General features: G+C 31.3%; 2 protein-coding genes across 3 annotated transcripts in view; both read left to right on the plus strand.

Moving 5' to 3' along the window:
* Window positions 1–481: 481 nt before the first annotated feature.
* gro (TLE family member transcriptional corepressor groucho) lies at window positions 482–19,434 on the plus strand. Of its 2 annotated transcripts, XM_047057376.2 has the most exons (13): window positions 482–2,944; window positions 10,500–10,600; window positions 11,173–11,281; window positions 11,665–11,727; window positions 14,190–14,264; window positions 14,326–14,629; window positions 14,702–14,724; window positions 16,375–16,926; window positions 17,138–17,464; window positions 17,732–17,833; window positions 17,949–18,289; window positions 18,415–18,595; window positions 18,691–19,434. In XM_047057376.2, the coding sequence occupies exons 1-13, from the start codon at window positions 2,924–2,926 to the stop codon at window positions 18,796–18,798; spliced, it is 2,307 nt and encodes a 768-aa protein (XP_046913332.1). In that variant the 5' UTR covers window positions 482–2,923; the 3' UTR covers window positions 18,799–19,434. The 2 variants fall into 2 exon arrangements, with proteins under 2 accessions (XP_046913332.1, XP_075587888.1); XM_075731773.1 differs by lacking the exon at window positions 14,702–14,724 and having other exon boundaries at window positions 488–2,944; window positions 14,326–14,652.
* LOC124494116 (transducin-like enhancer protein 3) overlaps window positions 6,615–20,013 on the plus strand; it is a 33,039-nt gene continuing 19,640 nt past the window's right edge. The window contains exon 1 of the mRNA XM_075731766.1: window positions 6,615–6,627. The gene's annotated coding sequence lies outside the window, so the exon portion shown is untranslated. The remainder of the gene's footprint in view (window positions 6,628–20,013) is intronic.

Below are 20,013 nucleotides of genomic sequence, written 5' to 3' on the forward strand. Positions count from 1 at the left end.
GTTGTTCCATTCAATGGTGTGGTAATGCCAGAAATCTTGTTTCAATTTTATTATTCCAATTCCACACACACACACACACAAAGGAGCCATATTGCATTCATTTTTTTCTGGTAAATTTTTGTTTCTCTTGGTGTTTGTTCTGTGTGTGTGTGTGTTTTAATCACCTACAATCATTCACAATGATCATTATAATGATCACGTTTATTTGTAACGTGATCATCACCATTGTTGACTATTGAATCAATTTAGTGAATGATACACGTGATTTTCATAGTATTTTTTAGTGCTAAAGTCACTCTATTAGGTGGAGTTTGCACATGAAAAAAGTGACGCCCATTTTTGTGTGTGTGTGTGTGTGTAAGTAAAACACAAAACAAAAACAAAACACAACCAAAAAAAAAAACCAGAAATGAAAACGAGAGAAAAAAAATGCTTGCCATATATATACACACAACTGTGAAAATAGTTATGTGTGTGTGTGTGTGTGTGTGGATTGGGAATAGGATTTTTTTTTCTTTTTCTTTTCTTCTTGCAAAATGTTTGATGATGAGGATATATGCATAGAGCTGATGATGATGATGATGATGATGATCACAATCAACATTGACATCAACATCAACGAATCATCATCATCAAGGCGCCACTACTATAGCCAAAGAATCAAGTTGAGTCGTTTGAATATAAGCAAGTTCTTATTTTGTTGTTGTTGTTTATATACACTAAATATGACCGACTAATGTGGAATTAGAATTCGAATGTTTATATCTTCTGTGTCTGTCTGTCTGTGAGTTAGAAGAAGAAGAAGAAAAAGAAGAAAATTCAAAGGCCAAAAGAGTATAATTTGAAAAATTCTTTCGTTTTGTTCTGTTGTTTGAGATCATTGGTGCTTGTTTTCTTCTTTTTTTCTGGTGCATTTGGAATTATCATCATCATCATCATTCATTAATCATCATCGTAGTCTTTTTTTACATTGAAAATAATTTTTTTTTCTTGTTTGTCGAAATTCAATTGATGATGGAGAATTTGAAATGTAAAAAAAGGATTCTTATTTACGAAACTACAAACAACAACAACAACAACGACGATCGATACAGAGAATTAAAAAATTAAATCGAAACAAAATTCTTATTAAAACAGCGCAAAATCTAAAACATAAAATCATTCGGAAAAAAAGTTGGTTATCGAATACCTACGAAATAACACCCGAAAACAATATCATCATCATCATCATCATCAACGAGTATCGTTTTTAGCCGCTAGAGCTACATCACATATCATACTGCCACCGCCTCAAACCATCATCATCATCATCATTATTATCGTTTATAAACCACCACCACTACTACTACAACAATCATAATTATTTTACCATTGTTGGCGGGTAGTAGTAGTAGTCGTCGTAGCGGTATATAACTCTGTTACAAAACCATCAGGATTTTGTATTTTTTGATATGTGAAAAAGAAAGAGAGTGCCAAAAAAAAGAGAAAGAGAAAGAGAAAGAGAAAAATAAAAAAAAAAATTTCTGGTTCGTCGGCTTGGTTTGGTGTTTTCAATCGTGTATCGGTTGGTTGGACCTCGTTCGTTTTTTTTTCTGTTGTTGGATGATGTGTGTCTGTGTCTGTGTGTTCAATGTTTTCGGTAGTCTCATCGTTCGGTTGATTGTCGATTGTTGGTTCGTTCGTTCGTTCGTTTTGTGCGTATGTTTTAATGTGATTATCTCGTAAAAATTTATATTTTTCAAAATCATTTGATCATCATCATCATCATCTGTAATTTGTGTTTGTGTTGTTGTTGTTGCTGTTGTTATTGGTCAGTTTATGAAATGAACATCGTCAATTTCAAGTGAAAATTATCATTGCTTTTGTTTCTATTTTCCAATCAAAAAAATCATCACCAGTCTACTGTGTCTTTTTCAAGAAAAAAAATTTGTGGTAAAAAAAAATTCCACCATTTTTGTTCATTTGATTGATAATCATCAACAACAACAACAGCAGAAGCAGCAGCAACAAATTTGTCATCAATCAAGCAATATTTTAGTCCAATAAATCGATCATTATCATCACACACACACACACTATTCGATGAATTCAATCGTTTGAATCTCTTCAAAAGTTCTGGTCTCATTATCATCATCATCATTTTTTGTATCGTTCGTGTCTTGTTTGGAGTTATTTTTTTTATTTGTATCTCTCTACTGTCTATCGACTAGATAGAGGAAAAAAATATAAATTTCCATCACCATAAAATCATCATAATTTTTTTTAGTGAATCGTACGAACCCAATCAATTAATCAATCAATCAATCAATGCTGATTTGATTTGTTGGATTCGATATTATAATCATTTTCATCAATGAATGATCATTATTTTTTTTTAAAAAAAGATGTGTGTTTGTGTGTGACCATTCATTCATTCATTCAATCAAATCTAATCGTTGAATGAAAAAAAATCAAATCTTTCGATCGATATAAGGGAAATTCCATTCGAATATCGAATCCAAATTTATCATCTCATAATCGATTAGGATTATCTTGTCCATTTTGTTTCTGGTTCTCTTTCTCTCTCTCCTGATTTTAGTTGATTTGATTCAAAGCCAAAAAAAAACTTGAAGCACCGCATCAACACACTATACCCACACAAGATTTCCATGTGTTTGAATCAAGTTTTGTTTTTCTCATCTTAATTTTTCTTTCGGTACATCGCCACCGTTTATAATTTCCGTTGATACACTAATTTCAATAATAACCATCAAAAGTGGACCTACATACTACAAAAATAACGCCTCTACCACCACCACCACAGAAACGACCATTTCTTCCTCCGCCATCTTCTTTTACAAATAATAATTCCTTTTCTTCATTATCGAATCCATCACAATCGATACCAATACAAACGAATAATAATAATAATCATTCGGCAAAAATGTATCCTGCCAGGCATCCGGTAAGTTTTGTTGTTCACACCACCACTACTACTACTAGATTTAGAATCGAATAATTACAATTGATATACTTGATCCAAATGTGCACACGTGTTCCAAGTGTGTATCATCAACATTTCTCTCTCCCCTGATCCTATGAATGCCAATAACAGACTGATGATGATTCTGATTATGGAATCATCGTATTCATTCTCAAACAAAAAAAAACTACATACTTTGTAACAAATCTTGGTGTGTGTTTATGTCAGTTGATTATAATCAAACACACACACACACGCACACGACTAAAAAATAAATGAAGATCAAATCAGATCATTTCATAGTCATTATCAATTGAAAATTGAATTGATTATTGACGACAAGCCAGAATAAAGTTGATACACGCGTTTCCTTTATGAATGAATTTGGTCCATGCCTTTGTGCGTGTGTGATTGCCATTTCTAAATGTTCTGGTCTTTCTTTTTTGTTTGTCGTGCGGATTTCTTTTTTTTCTATTGAATTAGATTCAGTGTGTGCGTGTGTATATGAGTTGGTAAGTCACGTGTTTCACGATATATCCTTCTCTTTTTCGTATTCACATAGGATTCATGAATTTGGTCGGTGTGTGTGTTTGGGTTCCATTATCGGCCCATTTCCAGCATGTGTACTTTGCGTGTGTCTGATGGTTATATTCTTGCCACCCTCGTTTACCCCAAGAGAGAGATTCTCTACGGATGAAAAAAGAATATTTCTAAAGTTTCAAAAGTTTGCGTGTATCCTTATTAGTTACATGTTGCCTTTTAATGACACACACACTCGTGTCATTGTCACCAGTCACACATGAAGCCCTAATTTCATCCCCTGGAACTTAATAAATCCAAAAAGGACTGACGCATTAGATATATTCTTATTTTGATTGGATGCCTCACAATCTGATTGGCTAAACATCAAAAAAAAGAGAAAAAAATTTTTTCTGGATAGTTCAAGAATATTATCATCTGCAAAATTGAGATTAATCGACAATCATGATGATGATGTGGATGATAATGATGATGACATTCATGAAGCAAACATATAAGTGATTGAGTGTTTGTATGTCACACACATACACCAAACACGTGTGAGGAATTGAAAAAAAAATGAAATTCATCAAATGAGAAAAAAAATCGGATTTACAAATGGCGCGCGTACTCATTACATGTGTGTACGCACGATTCTCTGTTTGTTATTTGCACGTGTTTCACGTGATACCACCATCGCCATCACGAAAACGCGTATGTCCGTGACTGGCCAGTAGTCGGATATATTAAATTTTTCTTTCAATGATCATGGATATAATTCATAATGATGTTCATCATTAATATTTGATTTATTATTTGTAACCAAAAAGAAAAATGTATGTATTGATTTATAGTTTTAGATAATGAGTTAATTGATGGCCGAATAATAATTGGCTGTTTCATGTACTTTGAATGTATGCCAGAATTTGATTGACACATTTGTCGCCGTAGAATTTCTTTCTTAGTTGTCACATGGTTTGGGTTTTGGCTTTTATTTAGGATATATATAGCCATTAAGGTCCCTAAAATAAAGACGTCTTTCTTTTTCTCTCTTTCTCTACATGTATGCAAAAAGAGCATTGGGCAATTTTACATTTTCAACATTCTTCAAAGGCTTAAAACATGTATAAACGTTTTTTTTTGTTTCGTTTTCTTGTGTATTTTGAATTCAATGGCTGAAATATAATCCTTTTTTTTCTTGTTTCAAGGTTTTTTTTCAATGTTATGGTCATATTATTAGTCTTTATGTAAATTGACAAATGGTTGAAAATGTAATAATCATCATCATCATCATCACGATTTATATCAATCGATTCACATGGGTATTGATGATTTTGGATCAAAATTGCTTGGCTTGAAGATTCATAAACTTTGATCAAACAACACTGTGTATGTGTGTGAGTGGACATATAAGCTATTTATTATTTTCGGTCAAGTTTTTTTTGTGTGTAGTAAATAATCGATTGTTGTTGATGGTACTATTATGGAAAAATTTTCGTGATTGATGATATGTGTGTGTGTGTGTATGTGTGTAAGTTTGTGAAGTGTATAAGTGAGTGTTACATTTGCTGTGTAAATAGACAATTTTTTTTTCTTTTTGAATCAAACAAAAAAAGCCGTAAGGCCTGAATAATAAATCCTTGGCGACAGTTTTTTTTTCCAATTCAAATCTAATAGATCCATACACACACACACTTAATCCATCCACAACTACTGGTGGTACGAATTTTTTTTTCTCGAATTGAACTTGGTATCAGATTATTATTATTATGATGATTATTCAGGTTCCAAATTGCTATTTAAATTGCAACTTATAGTTTTATATACTTTTTTATTATTAAGTTGAAATCAGGAAAAAAGTGGTGGTGGTAGAGGGCGAAAATCTCTTAAATCCTGTTATATGTTTGTGTGTAATAGCAAAAAAAAAAAATAATACAGATTTGGATGGATGATAGAACAAAAGAGGAAGAAATCTATAATAATAAAATGTTCTGGTTCGATTTCATATCAAAGCTTGCCAACCAGTCAGCCCTTGTGTGTGTGTATGGATAGGGATGATACAAATGAGTGTGCAAGGGCTCGTTTTTTTCAAGATGATGATGATGATGATGAAAAAGTTGACAACTATAGTATATATCCACATGATGAAGATTGGATTTTTTTTCTCTCTTTCTCTCTGATCCACACACAAAGCTTAAGTTTTTTTTCTGCCATTTTTTTCCATTTATTTCTTGATCACACACACACACACACTCATGATTCAGAAAAAAAAATGAAAGACTTGGAAAATTAAAGAGGATCAATCGATCCATTGGATTCATTTTTTTTTCTATTAGTGTTTCGGGTAAAAGCACAAACAGCAGCAGCAGCAGCACTACCCGATCAAAATGAGCTTATTACTTATTTTTGTTAGTTGTTGTTGTTGTTGTTAGTTAGTCTGGTTGGTTGGTTGGTTGATTGAAACTTTTTTTTTTTGGACCAAAAAAAATACCGACTCTGGATTTTTTCTTTTTGGAACAATGTGTGTACTTTATTGCTCTATTATATATCCATGAGCGGCGGCAGGTGTCGTGAATTACATTTGAACAGTAATGATTGTTGTTGTTGTTGCTGCTGCTGCTGCCTAGATTTTGAGATTTTCACATTTTTTTTCTCTTTCTCTGTCTATTAAATTTCATTGTGGCTGCTGCTTTTGCTTCTGTTATTGTTGTTGTTCATGGTGATGATGATGATGATGATCCTATTGTGAATTAATTTTCATGTTACAATTAGAATTTGTTGTTGTTGTTGTTGTCGTTATTTGAAATGTTGAATGAATAGAAATGATGATGATGATGATAACAAACAACAACAACAACAACGACAACTATCCGACTAACCGACATGACAAGTTTTTTTTTCGATCGATATAAATGTATGTGTTGGACAATACGGTTTTTTTTTCAGTGCTAGATTTTTATTCAATGAAAGTCTAATTCTCTCTGTTTTCTTTTTTTTTTTTTTTTTTTTTGGTTTTGCATTCATCGATCGTTTGACGATTGTCATTTCATTTCGTTTCGTTTTTTTTCTTTTTGCTGCTATTTGCTGTTTGTTGATTATTGGCTATTCAACCATGAATGTGGTCATGGGAAAACAGACACACACACGTATCCAATCCAATGAGTAAGAAATGTGATCCATAAACTATTGACGATATTTATATTTGGTCGGTGCAAATACTTTTATATACGGTATATGGTCGGTCGGGTCCTGTGTTGTGTTTGTATCGATTCAATTTACAATTTTTTTTTTATTGCCAAGTGATAGAGAACTATTTGGCTGGTTATATGGGCTTTGAATTGTTCGAGTTGTTGTTGTTGTTGTTCTTCTTCCTTTTGGTGGATAAACAGAAACACACGCACACACTCAAGGCCCATCATCATCATCATCATCATGATAATGGGCCCTATTTTGCACTTTGACATTAGTTTCTGTACTCACTTGATATATAACTATACCATTTTTATGATTATTATTGTTATCGAATGTAACATGACATGAACCGAATGAGGGATATTGGTTGATTGATTTATTATTTTGGTCCCATGTGGATCCACCATGTGAATATAACAACTGTATTGTAATGACTTTTTTTTATAATAATCATAATAATAACCAGACAATGTATTTATGTATTCCGATTTTTTTTCTCTCTTTCTGATCGATTTTTTTTCTAATGATTATGATTATGATGATGATTATAAATACATAAAACGGAAAGAAAAACGACAACAAACTCCGATGATGATGATGATGATCCGCGCCCAATAAATACTACACGTTCTTGTTTGCAATGATTTCAAAAATTTCGATTTGTTGTTAACTGATCGATTTTGTTTTCATCATCATTTTCTTCTTTCTCTTTGTTCATGTACAAGTGTATTTGTTTGTTCCAAATGGAACATAATCTCATTATTATCCTTGATCTTTGATACAATCTCTCTAGTATTGTGAATTAGTGAATTAAATAACTTGCATTTACTATTGTCATATCTTCTATAGATAATAATAAACGGAAAGAGAAAAGCGAAAATCGCTGAAGTGGTAGAAATTGATCGATAATTATGGTAGAAATCGACTTTAGTGTAGAAAAAAATAAAATAAAATCTGCTGTGGTCGATCATCATCATCGATTTGGTGCGTGTCAATGATTTTAAATAGAAAAAAAAATAGAATCAAATCTACAATACAATTGATACGATATATCAATCGTCGTTTTTAGTGTTTTTTATTATTTGGTAGGGATCCTTGTTCATTTTTTTGTTGTTGTTGTTGGTGGTGGTGGCTCATATTATTATTATGATGATGGTGATTATAATCACACCATCGACCATATTAGAATGAAGCGGTGGACTATCATCATCATCAATAAATGTTGTATATACACAGCATCTTTCTCTGGTCTATCCTCTCTTGGTTGGTCCCTAATGGACTTGTCGTCATCGTCATCGTCGTTCGACCGTTTCGTTTTTTTTCTTTTCGTCTTCTTTTTTTTGAAGGGTATATATAATAGCTACTTTGGTCGCTGTTGTTGTTGTAGGTATATAATGATGACCAATTCAATTGGATTCGATTTAAAAAAAATAACGAAAATCAGAGTGAAACAAATTCCAGTATTCAGAATTGTTAAACTTGACTCTGTTTTATTCTCTTTTGCACACAGAATAATCATCATTATTATTATCATCAATGATGATGATGATCATCGTATAATTTTCTCCTTTCTACTCCTCCTCTTTCTTTTTTTCGAATCTAGGATTATATAATGGTATAATTATAGCCTTGGATTTGATGTGATTAGATCTTTGTATGTGTGTGTGCGTTTGTCTTAAACTGATGATTATATGATGCTCGTGTTTTGATGCTCTTTGCTTCGATCGATTGATTCGATGATCACCATCATCATCATCATTTGTTATTATAATTATTGTGAACATTTCATCCTTTGACATCTTTGTTTTTTGTTTCCTCATTTAAATCGCGATTGTATTTGTGTTGAATTTGAGTATTTTTTTTTGTTTTGAAAATTTTTTTCAATTTTTTTTATAGCCAAAATTAACTAAAAAATGTTCAAGGCAACATGTTTTATTGTGATATATATGGCCAGTTCAAACGATCGATGGCCATTTTACACAACAATGGCAACCATACACACACACACACGAATCGATTATCGATTATGTGAGATCTGTTTCCTGCAACAACAACAAAAAAAAAATCATGTTGATCATCGAGATGAAAATGAAAAAAAAAACATTGCAGAAAAAAAAATTTTGATCGATCAATCGATTGTACATGTTTTTTTTTGAGAATTTTAGATTCGTGAATAAAAAAAAACAGTGATATTCAATTTCAATTAACCAATATTCATTCAATACACAAATCATCATCATCATCATTAATTTGATTATGATGATGATGATGGCAATGATAATGATCATCATTGTGTTGTAGAAATCCATTTTTTTTTCATTTCATTGATTTTCATTCATTCATCCATCCATTATTATTATTGTAATAATTGAATAATGATGATCGATAATGTATGTATTTTGTGAATGGTGGATATTTTTTTCTTCTTCTCTCAATAATGAAAACAAAATTTTTTTTGGCCATTTCTTTTTACAATTCCTATAGGATCGATTTTCATCAACATTGCTATTGTGTGTGTGTGTGCTAATAATAACAATGAATGAATGAGAGAGAAAAAAAACGTGGTCTCATCATTTTCAATTGTTGATGATGATAATCATCTTGTAGAGGAAAACAGAAAATTTGGTGCGTGTTTGTAGTCATTTTGAATTTGATGATGTTAATGATTCTAGTGAAATGAAGAATGAAGAGTAAAAAAAAAATGTTGATTCAAGAGAATATTATTATTATAGCCACACACGCATTCGTGTTTATATCCATCTCTATGGTCGATCAATCGATCGATCACTGGTGTGGGGTAACGATTGTTGTTGTTTGTTGTTGTTGTTGGTGATGAAACCTTTGCTTGCCAACAAACAAACAACAACAACAACGAAAAAATTGCGTGAACTTAATTACTATTTTGATCAGAATTGCCGTGTTTGTGTGTGCGTTTTCTTAAACCAAAAAAAAAAAAAAAAATTTGCCTATTTGTTGTTGCATGCAGGCTGCTACTTATTATGTTTTATATAGAAAAAAAAATTTGATTATCAGTGAACAAAAAAATATCCAATTGATTTGATCATTACATGATCGGCACGACATGATGATGATGATTTACCAAAAAAAAAACCAGAAAAAAATGAATTGTTCATTCTCAGAAATATTCATTCAGTGTGTGTGTGTGTGTGTCTGACAGCTTTTTGTCACGACAATCACAATGTTTTTTTATTTTTATTATTGTTGTTGTTAATGTTGTCGATGCTTCTGCTCTATCAATCAATCGATCGATTGAAAATTTATATCTATCTGACCATTTGTTTTTTTTTGTTCATTCATTTGCATCTTCTATATATTAGTTTTATTTTGTTCGTCTTGACCAAAAAAAAACCAGAATGTTTAGAATCAAACATTGTGTAATATTGGCAAAAAAAAAGTTTTTTCAACGATTCTAAATGATTATATTGATGATGACGATGATGAGCTCTATTATTGCCCCATCATCATTGAATTGAATCAATCGATCGATCGATCAAAATGTTTTTTTTTTGTTGTTGTTGTGGTGGTGGTTTTTTTCTTTGGTTTTTTTTGCACTAATGACAAATGGTGAATTGATCGGTCTTTTTTTTGTCTACTCATTGTTGATTGAATCGATTCAAATCGTCATCAAGATGATGATGATTATCATCGATTCAGATAATGATAATTTGAATCTAATTATTGATTGCATTTTGTTTGTGTTGTGTTTTTTTGGGGAAATTTTTTCTTTTTATTTTTACATTTCTAAATTTCAAAATTATTAACCTGTGCTTTTTTTCCCATTTTTATCATTATTTTTCACCACCAGGGACCACCGCCACAACCTGGCCAACAATTTAAATTCACCATAAATGAATCATGCGATCGTATTAAGGAGGAATTTAGTTTTCTACAAACACAATATCATGGGTATGTTGAAAAAATTTTACATTTTTCTTCATTTCATTTCATTCATTGTTTAACAATATTAATCGAGCAAATTATTTAATTTGATGAAACAAAAATGAAACATTTGCGTTGATTATAATCATCATCAACACCTTTTATTATTATTATTACAATAAATTTTAGAGATAATGAGGCGCAATGAGTTTTATTTTCATCGTCATTGTTAATTGTTAATTGCTAATTATTTAATTATAGAAATATGAAAAGAAATTGATTTGAATTCATTCAGGTGAAAAGAAAAATATTTTTATTATCTAAATCTTTTCACATAATATCAGGTAATTTGATGATGTATTATCACGATGATTATGATGATGATGATAATCGCCATATAATCATATAATACATAACGGAGATTGAATATTTTGCATGCTTATAGTGTATGGGATAATGATTATTATCATCATTTCCATGATGATGATAATTTTTCAGATAAATTAACATACAAACGATGTAATTGATAGAATATGAAATGAATGAATCACGAAATTTTTAATTTTTAACTTTTTGTTTATTTTGTCCACTTGTTTTAGCCTCAAATTGGAATTGGAAAAATTGGCAAATGAAAAAACAGAAATGCAAAGGCATTATGTTATGTATTATGAAATGTCCTATGGGCTTAATGTTGAAATGCACAAACAAGTAAGTAGTCTTGTCTGGTCTGCTGTGTGTGTTATTTTTGTGATACATTTGATTTGCTTGCAGTTTCAATGGATAGAAAAATTAATTTGCATAAAATATCAGATTAATAATAGAGTAGGATAGGAGCAGCATAGGTGTGATTATTAAAATAAAAAAAAATTGATTGATTATCACCATCGATTATTACATCTTATATAGCAGAGGGATTTTTCATATTTTTTAAACACAATTTTCGGGCAGGTGTAAATCCTATTTCCTATTTTATTCATTAATAAGTCGTTTATTTGTTTATTTCAATTCTTGCGATTTTGTTTATTTAGTTTTCATTCATTCATTCATTTGTTTTTTTACACTTTTTTTCTTTCATTTTTTTTCTTATTTAGACCGAGATTGCCAAACGGCTAAATGCAATCATTGCTCAAATATTGCCCTACCTACAACAAGATGTAAGTATCATCATCATCATCATCGTCATAATAATCATGATAATGATGATGAAAATCATCATCAATATTTGACTTTGACTCTCTTTTGCACACATAAGTGTGTTTACCAAGGTCAATTTTCGTTGACCTACCCTATTTTTTCATTTTATCTTCTTCATGTGTAGACCTAGCCCTTCAATTTTTTTTTGTTTGAACCATCAATTTACACCTTATATATATGAAATTTTATTCGTCCACTCATTCATCAAGTACTGCAGTGTAGATATAGTAGATAGATGTATTAAAAATCATTTATTTACACAAAAAAAACAACAACTACAACAACAATAAGCACCGAAAACAAAACAAAAAGAAAAAAAAACGCCAACACACACACATATACACAAAAGCAGAAAATCACGCAATAAATCTGCGTATATATGCCAGGCAAATGATAGCTTTTCTGAGTTTAATTTTTGTATCATCATCATCATCATTAAATATACCTGAGAATGTTGTAGACTTTTGTTGTCTAGTTATCCATCTTTTTTTCGGCTTTAGCTTTTTTTTTTGTTTTTGTTTTCATTTCATTACAAGTGGAAAGAACCATTTTGTTTTCACTATATATAGTTGTTGTTGTTGTTTGTTACAATTTTTTTTTTTCATGCCTAGCGGGCATAAAAATTGAAATTAACGACTACGATGATCAAGATGATGATGGTCATGAATGTTGAAGAAAAAAAAATTTTTTTCTTTGAAATTGAAAACACACACGACAGGAGATAATTGTGGACAATGAAAGACGATTTTTGAATGGCTTTTTTTTACCGCCTTATCTTTTACCTTTAATCTACTTTTTGATCCTGTTAATGTATAAATATCGTTTTTGTTTTCTATCACTAGAAATTTACTAGGCGTCTTTTTTTTTCTCTCTATAGATCACCATCATCATCATCCATCTAAATTAATATTCATGCTTTGCCATGTGTTCTGTTTGTTGTTGTTGTTGCTGTTTTTTAAAACATTTTCTACAACCATAATGATAATGATGATGATGATGATTTTGTCTTGAACAATTAACACTCGATTCATCATTTAATGGTTTTTTTTTCATTGATTTTGTTTACATGTTTTGCCTCACTAAATATTGTTATTGTCGTCGTTGTCGTTGTGATCGATTCGAATGTGTTGACCGTGAATTGATTTTTTGATGATGAGCACGCTCTCTCTCTCTGTTGTTTTGTTCATTTGTTTAGATTGAAAATATTGAACAACGTTTTTTTTCGTTTTATTTTTTTTTCATTCATTAAATTTGTAACAACAACAACAACGATGATGATGATGATGATAATAATAATGACAATCATCACCAACGAACCGTAAATATGTGTGTATGTGTGTGTGCAAAACGTTTTTTCTTTCTTTTTTTTTACCATCAAAAAATCGTTGTTGCATCATCATCATCATCGTCAATTATTATTGTCCATAATAGTGGTGTATATAGTTTGCCATTTTTCATTCGATATTTTTTTTTCTTTGGTTCACTGATTAATTGATAAAATGATCACAATGTTGATCGGATGATGATCAGTTTAGTTTTGGTTTTTTTGGTTATTGTTGTTGATTGACAATATATATACTATATAGTGATAAATAAACATCATCGATAGTTTCACAAATAATAATGATGGTGGTGATTCTGCAGAGAGAGAGAGAGGCAGTCATCCATTGATTGACCAGAATAATGGACAGAGAAAAAGTTTCAATTTACCATAAAGACATTCTTTTTTCTTTTGCTATAATTGGATTTATTCAACTACAATATTTCCATGGTAGCCACCACAGCAATCATCATCATCATCATATTAATTTGTTTCGATGATGGTCATGGTAATGATAATGGTGGTGGTGGTGGTATCGTCTCCGATATACACTGATGAATTCTCTTCACCAGAAAAAAATGACTATTGAAAATTGTTTTTTGTTTGGTGCAAAATTTTTTCCAGGTTTTAGGTTTCCTTTTTTTTTGCTTAGGCTACAATCATCATCATCATTGATTATGATTATTATTGGTTATGACGATGTTGATGATGAATCCAGACTTTTAGAATTTGGTGATTAGTCAAGCTTGAATGCCTTTTTGGAATGAATTCAATGAAGATGATTGACCATCCAATGGACATCAGTCACACACACACACACATATTATTATCATTTTATCAAATCGGTGGTTGACCAATGCCATATAATGATAATTATTACCTGTCCATTTTTGGCCAATCAATTTTGACCGCTAAAATATTCTATTGTCGAACACAAAACTATTGAGAGAGAGAATTTCTTTTCTTTTTTTTTCTCTGTCTTGATTAATTTATCCCTTTTGTTATGATATCACTGTATTTGTGTGTGGACGATGATTAGTTTGTCAATTTATAAATTGATTAAATTATCATTTTCATTTTGTTTCTATATAATGAATTTAGCATCAGCAACAAGTTGCAACAGCCGTTGAAAGAGCCAAACAATTATCAATGACAGAATTGAATGCCATCATTTCGGTAAGTATTATTATCGATTGATTGATTTGTTAATATTAATTCAATTTTGATGAAATAATAGCAACAGATGCATGCTCAGCAATTACCTCCTCATGCTGCTGCTGCAGCAGCTGCACATGGACCACTTCCATTGATGCCACATGCATTAGCCGGTAATTTACCACCAATGCCACCGGGTGCAGCCGGTGCTGCCGGTTTATTGGCATTAGGTGGACCACCTGGACATCATATGCCATCAGTTGCAGCAGCAATGGCTGCCGCTAATTCATCGGCAGCGGCCGCTGCTGCTGCTGCATCAGCAGCAATGAAAGAATCAAGATCTGGACCGGATAATGATCAAATTTCATCGAAACGTTCCAATAGTGGTATGTATTTGCTTATAGATTTTGTTGAATTTATCCGTCTCATTCATTTTCATTTTTTTTAATCATTTACAGTGCATAGTTCTGAAGATCGTCAGGTATGTAACTGTTTTATTGTCTTTTGACAAACAACAACACAACAGAAAGAATGAAAATTGGATTGGCACATTGGATTGTGTGTTTTATGAGTCGGTTATTTTTTTTTCTCCAAATGAAAGTGGTTGAAGTTGTCTTGTTTTTTTTCTTTTTTTTCCTTCAAGCTAATTCCAATTTTTTTCCATACACGTCTTACAACTACTGATTCATGATGATGATGATGATCCGTTCGTTGATTCTAAACCAAACCGGATAGTGGGTGATGATTATGATGGTAATGATGATCAACGTGACCAGAATCTTTTTTTGTTTTTTTTTTTTTTTTTTTTTTGAGTTAGCTGATCTACGATAGAGTACGGAAAAGACGGGCATCATCATTCTTGGTGTTGTTGTTGTTGTTGTTGTCCTCATTCTGGTTCGTTTAACCGTCTATTTTTGTCTGTGTGTGTGTGGTGCATTTGGTTTCAGCATTTTTTTTTTGTTATTTAGTCACGTTCATGTTTTTTTTTCTTTTTTTTTCATTGTGAATTTACTGAAATCTATCAAGCACACACACACACATACAATCAGTGAGCGTGTACAATTAATGATTCTATTTAGTTCTGGTGAGATGATTCTATGTGTTGTTGATGATTTTAATTCTGCTATCACTTTTTTTTCCAGATTCTTATGGTTAATATTCTTTCCTTTTCTGGAATCTCGTATTTTTACCATATAATAATAATAAGTGAGCACAACTAGAGCAAAAAAAAAACATCGCCGATCATGATAACATGAATGGGAGTAAGGCAAATTGGGAAAAAAAAGATTCTTTGAAAACAAAACAACAAGGACAAAGACAACAAAAATTGGAGAGACTTTTCCATTGGTAGTTATGGTCCAAACTAATAACCCAATGAACCAATATAGATCAAGATTGTTTTTCATCATCATGGCAATATATTGTGAGAGAGAGTGAATGAGATAACCATTGTGAAAATGGTCATGATGGTGAACTTTTGTTGGTGGCTACCCCTGGATATCTGCCCCAATCATCGTTATATCCGAGTGAAAAAAAATTCGTGTTTAGAATTTTTGATTTAGAATTTCATTTTCATTCATTCTATGTGTAGTGGTCGTTTGGTCATCATCATCATCATCATCATAATAATGAAACGTCATCAGCCTCATTCATTTTTTTAACGTTGTTGTCATCATTATCATTTCGTTTTTGTTGTTATTATTCTCGTTGCTGTTGCTTTTTATTCTGTTGACCACATTAACATAATCATTATCATCATAAAGTGGAAAAATGGAAGCAAACAAAAAAAACAACGAGATTACTTTCTCTCTGGAACGTGTCTGTCTATGGCAAAAAAAAAATAAAAAATAAAAATGAGATTGATGTGAATATGGAACGAGCACAGTTTGAAAAAAACGTGTCTGGAATTCTGGTTTACTTTTTTTCTGGTTTGGATTTTTTTTTTGTTTTGTTTCATATATGTTAATTATGATTACAACGATGATGACAGATTTGAATAATTGTCCATGGTGGAAAAGAAATTTTTGTTGGTAAATCTAGTGGTGTTGTTTGGTTCGATGTGTCTTGATAAAACTAAAAAAAAAAAATTGGCAAAAGTTTTCTAATTTTGATTTTTTTTTTCATTTTTTAGCGTAATTCAATATCACCAAATGAAAGGGAAAAATATCGTCCATCGCCATCAGAAATGAATGATCATGATTCAATTAAAAAACGTAAATGTAAAGAAGAAAAAGATAGTGATGGTGAAAAAAGTGATCAAGAATTAGTTGTCGATGTTGCTAATGAAGATAATGTTGGTGTTGGTGGTCCAACATCGAATTCACAATCGAATGGTACAACATCACCACGTGAAAATGGTAATTCGATGGAAAAAATCTCGAAAAAAGAATTTCCATCACATAGTCCACATTCGAGCATATCATCCAATTCATCGACACCATCATCCAAACATAAAGATACGGAAAAATCCACGACACCCATACCGAAAGCAACAACACCGAATGGTGCATTGGGTAAATCATCGATACCGAAAACACCGCTAGGTCCACCTTATCCGTATCAAATGCATCCAGGAGCTCCACCACCTCATCAAATACCAGCCGATCTCAGCGCTGCAGCTGGACTGTATTCGCAATCATTAGGTTTACATAATAATATGCCACCAGGATATCCACGAGGATTGGTATGTTTTTTATTTGTCATTTTCATTGAAAGCAAGAGAATTCATAAGTGAAATTCTCCATTTGCCTTTTTTGTATGATATCGATCAATCTTAATCTAAAATACTGGTTGTTGTTTTTTTTCTGTTCTTGTTCTCCTCTCTCTCTCTCTCTTTTTTAATGAATGTTTTTCTATATGGAATTGGTTGATATATTTAATATATTTATTTATAGCCATATCCTGATCCACATTCTTCATTGCGTACAAATCCTGGCTTTCCAGCACCACCGGGTGCTATTTCGGGTGGTAAACCAGCCTATTCATTTCATGTAAATGGCGAAAACCAAATAAATCCAGTGCCATTTCCAGCTGATGCATTATTGGCACCAGGAATACCACGTCATGCTCGTCAAATTAGCACATTGAATCATGGTGAAGTGGTTTGCGCCGTTACAATATCGAATCCAACTAAATATGTTTATACTGGTGGCAAAGGATGTGTCAAAGTTTGGGACATTAGTCAACCGACAGCCAAACATGTTTCACAATTGGACTGTCTTGTATGTGTATCTATTATTTTTCATTTTCTTTTTTTTTTATTCTATTTTCACTGCACATTGTCGTGTTTGTAGTGTACACTCTTGATGCATAAATCGAAATGAATGAATGTGAAAAAGATCCATTTATCTTGGTTATTTTTGTTGTCATCATAACGACGACAATGTTAATGTTTTTTCCTCCATTCATTTATTATTATTTTCCTTTTTTTTTGCTTTTCTGTGTTCATTTACTTTACTTTACCAATTCATTTTTTTTGTTTCATGTAGCCTCGTGATAATTATATACGATCTTGTAAACTACTACCGGATAATCGTACATTGATCGTTGGTGGTGAAGCCAGTACTATTACTATATGGGATCTTGGTTTGGTATGTGAAAAAAAATTGTGATTTGATTTGTTTGATTGCTTTATTCTAATCGATTTTTTTTCTACTTATTCTCCATATCAATTCATCATTATCATCGTCATCACATTGAATAAAGTCATCTCCACGTATAAAAGGAGAACTTAATTCTTCTGCACCAGCTTGTTATGCATTGGCCATATCACCGGATTCAAAAGTTTGTTTCAGTTGTTGTTCAGATGGAAATATTGCCGTATGGGATCTACATAATCAAAGTTTAGTACGACAATTTCAAGGCCATACGGATGGTGCCTCTTGTATTGATATTAATTTTGATGGCAATAAATTATGGACTGGTGGCCTCGATAATACTGTTCGACATTGGGATCTACGTGAAGGTCGACAATTACATCAATATGATTTTAATTCACAAATATTCTCATTAGGATTCTGTCCAACTGGTGAATGGCTAGCAGTCGGGTATGTGTTGACGTTCATAAAACAAACAACAACAACAAAAAAAACACTTAATTTCACTATAATCGGATTTTAATTTGTTTTTCCATTGAATTTTTTTTCTCTTTCTCTCTGTTATTCATTTCCAGAATGGAAAGTTCAAATGTTGAAGTATTGAACGTAAATAAACCGGATAAATATCAACTACATTTACATGATAGTTGTGTATTATCGTTGAAATTTTCAAGCTGTGGAAAATGGTTCGTATCGACTGGCAAAGATAATTTGCTCAATGCATGGCGAACTCCATATGGGGCTTCCATATTCCAGGTATGAATTGGATTTTTTTTTTGCTATCACTAAATTGTCAAGCTGATTGATTAATGAAAATCTTTTTTTTTTGTTCCTCATTTTTTTTATTCTAGTCAAAAGAATCATCATCAGTTTTAAGCTGTGACATTTCATCAGATAATAAATTCATTGTCACTGGATCTGGCGATAAAAAAGCAACAGTTTATGAAGTCATCTACTGAAAAGAAATGCTGCTGCTGCTGGAAAACCTTTTAAAAATTATTATTTCATCTCATCACACACACACATATATTGCATTGACATTTGTACAGAACGAACGAACGAACGATTCTTTAATTCTTTCTTAAATCGATTCACAAATATCTAAAAAAGACGAAGAAGAAATGCAACATTTTTTTTAAATTATTTCATTGTGATTTTATTTTGCACATGATTCACATATTCTCGTTTTTTTTCTGTTTTTTCATCATCATCATCATTGCATGTAGATCTCAACATTCTGTACGAAATTATTTCTCTTTTCATTGCTACTTTTTTTTATTTCTTGCCATGTTTTCATTCATTTTTATTCAATCAATCAATATAATCAATATATTTCACAAACATCGTAAACAAAAAACAAAAGAAATGTATCACTCCTGTGACACATACACACACACACACGTACTGATCTTGTTTTTCATAATTTTCATTTGTAGATTTTTTTTTTATTCTATTCTACTACATCACCGAAATCAATCACACACACACACACCCACGCATGCATACACCATGTTCGTTTTCATGTTTTCCAATCAATCATGTGGAGTATTTTTTATTTAGAATCAATGAATTCATAATCATTTTCCAGAAACAAATTTGAAAATTTTTTTTTCGCATCCATTAAAAGAGAATCTGAAATGTTTTTGTATCTATAAATCACAAATTACACCCACACACGCAGAGAACATACACCAATCAATGAAATGAATAGAATTTAAAATATTGGTGAAAGGTCAATTGGTCAACATTTTTAACCAACCACACACATTTGATGACATTTGTTATTATTACATTATTGAAAATCGATCATTTAACAATCGAAATAAAATATGACAAAAAAAAAATTTTTTTTTTTTGATTTTGGTTTGTGTGTAATAACTGTGTTTATTATGGAATGTCTGCGTTTTCGACCACTAATATGATGTTGTTTACTTTGAAGCTTATTTTTGATTTTTATTTACTTAGACCTATAGAAAACATAATAAAAAAAATCGAACAGAATAGAATAAAAGTTCCAGAAACAACAACAAAAGTTTCCAAAAACAACAATAATTTGCTACTTCATGTTCGAAATTTTTATATTTTTTTTCTTTTTCTTCTTCATATATAGTGTATATTATATTCGATGAAAATCGATAATGTTCGTTGGTTGGTTGGCTGGTTGTTTCGATTGT

The sequence above is a fragment of the Dermatophagoides farinae genome, chromosome 6, assembly GCF_024713945.1.
Source record: "Dermatophagoides farinae isolate YC_2012a chromosome 6, ASM2471394v1, whole genome shotgun sequence".
Classification (NCBI taxonomy): domain Eukaryota; kingdom Metazoa; phylum Arthropoda; class Arachnida; order Sarcoptiformes; family Pyroglyphidae; genus Dermatophagoides; species Dermatophagoides farinae.

Bases quoted from the DNA above. Each gene is read 5' to 3' on its own strand.
- gro (XM_047057376.2), top strand. From the start codon at position 2,924: ATGTATCCTGCCAGGCATCCG. The intron at 14,265-14,325 runs GTAAGTATTATT...ATGAAATAATAG, and splicing joins AATTGAATGCCATCATTTCG to CAACAGATGCATGCTCAGCA. The intron at 18,290-18,414 runs GTATGTGTTGAC...ATTCATTTCCAG, and splicing joins GGTGAATGGCTAGCAGTCGG to AATGGAAAGTTCAAATGTTG.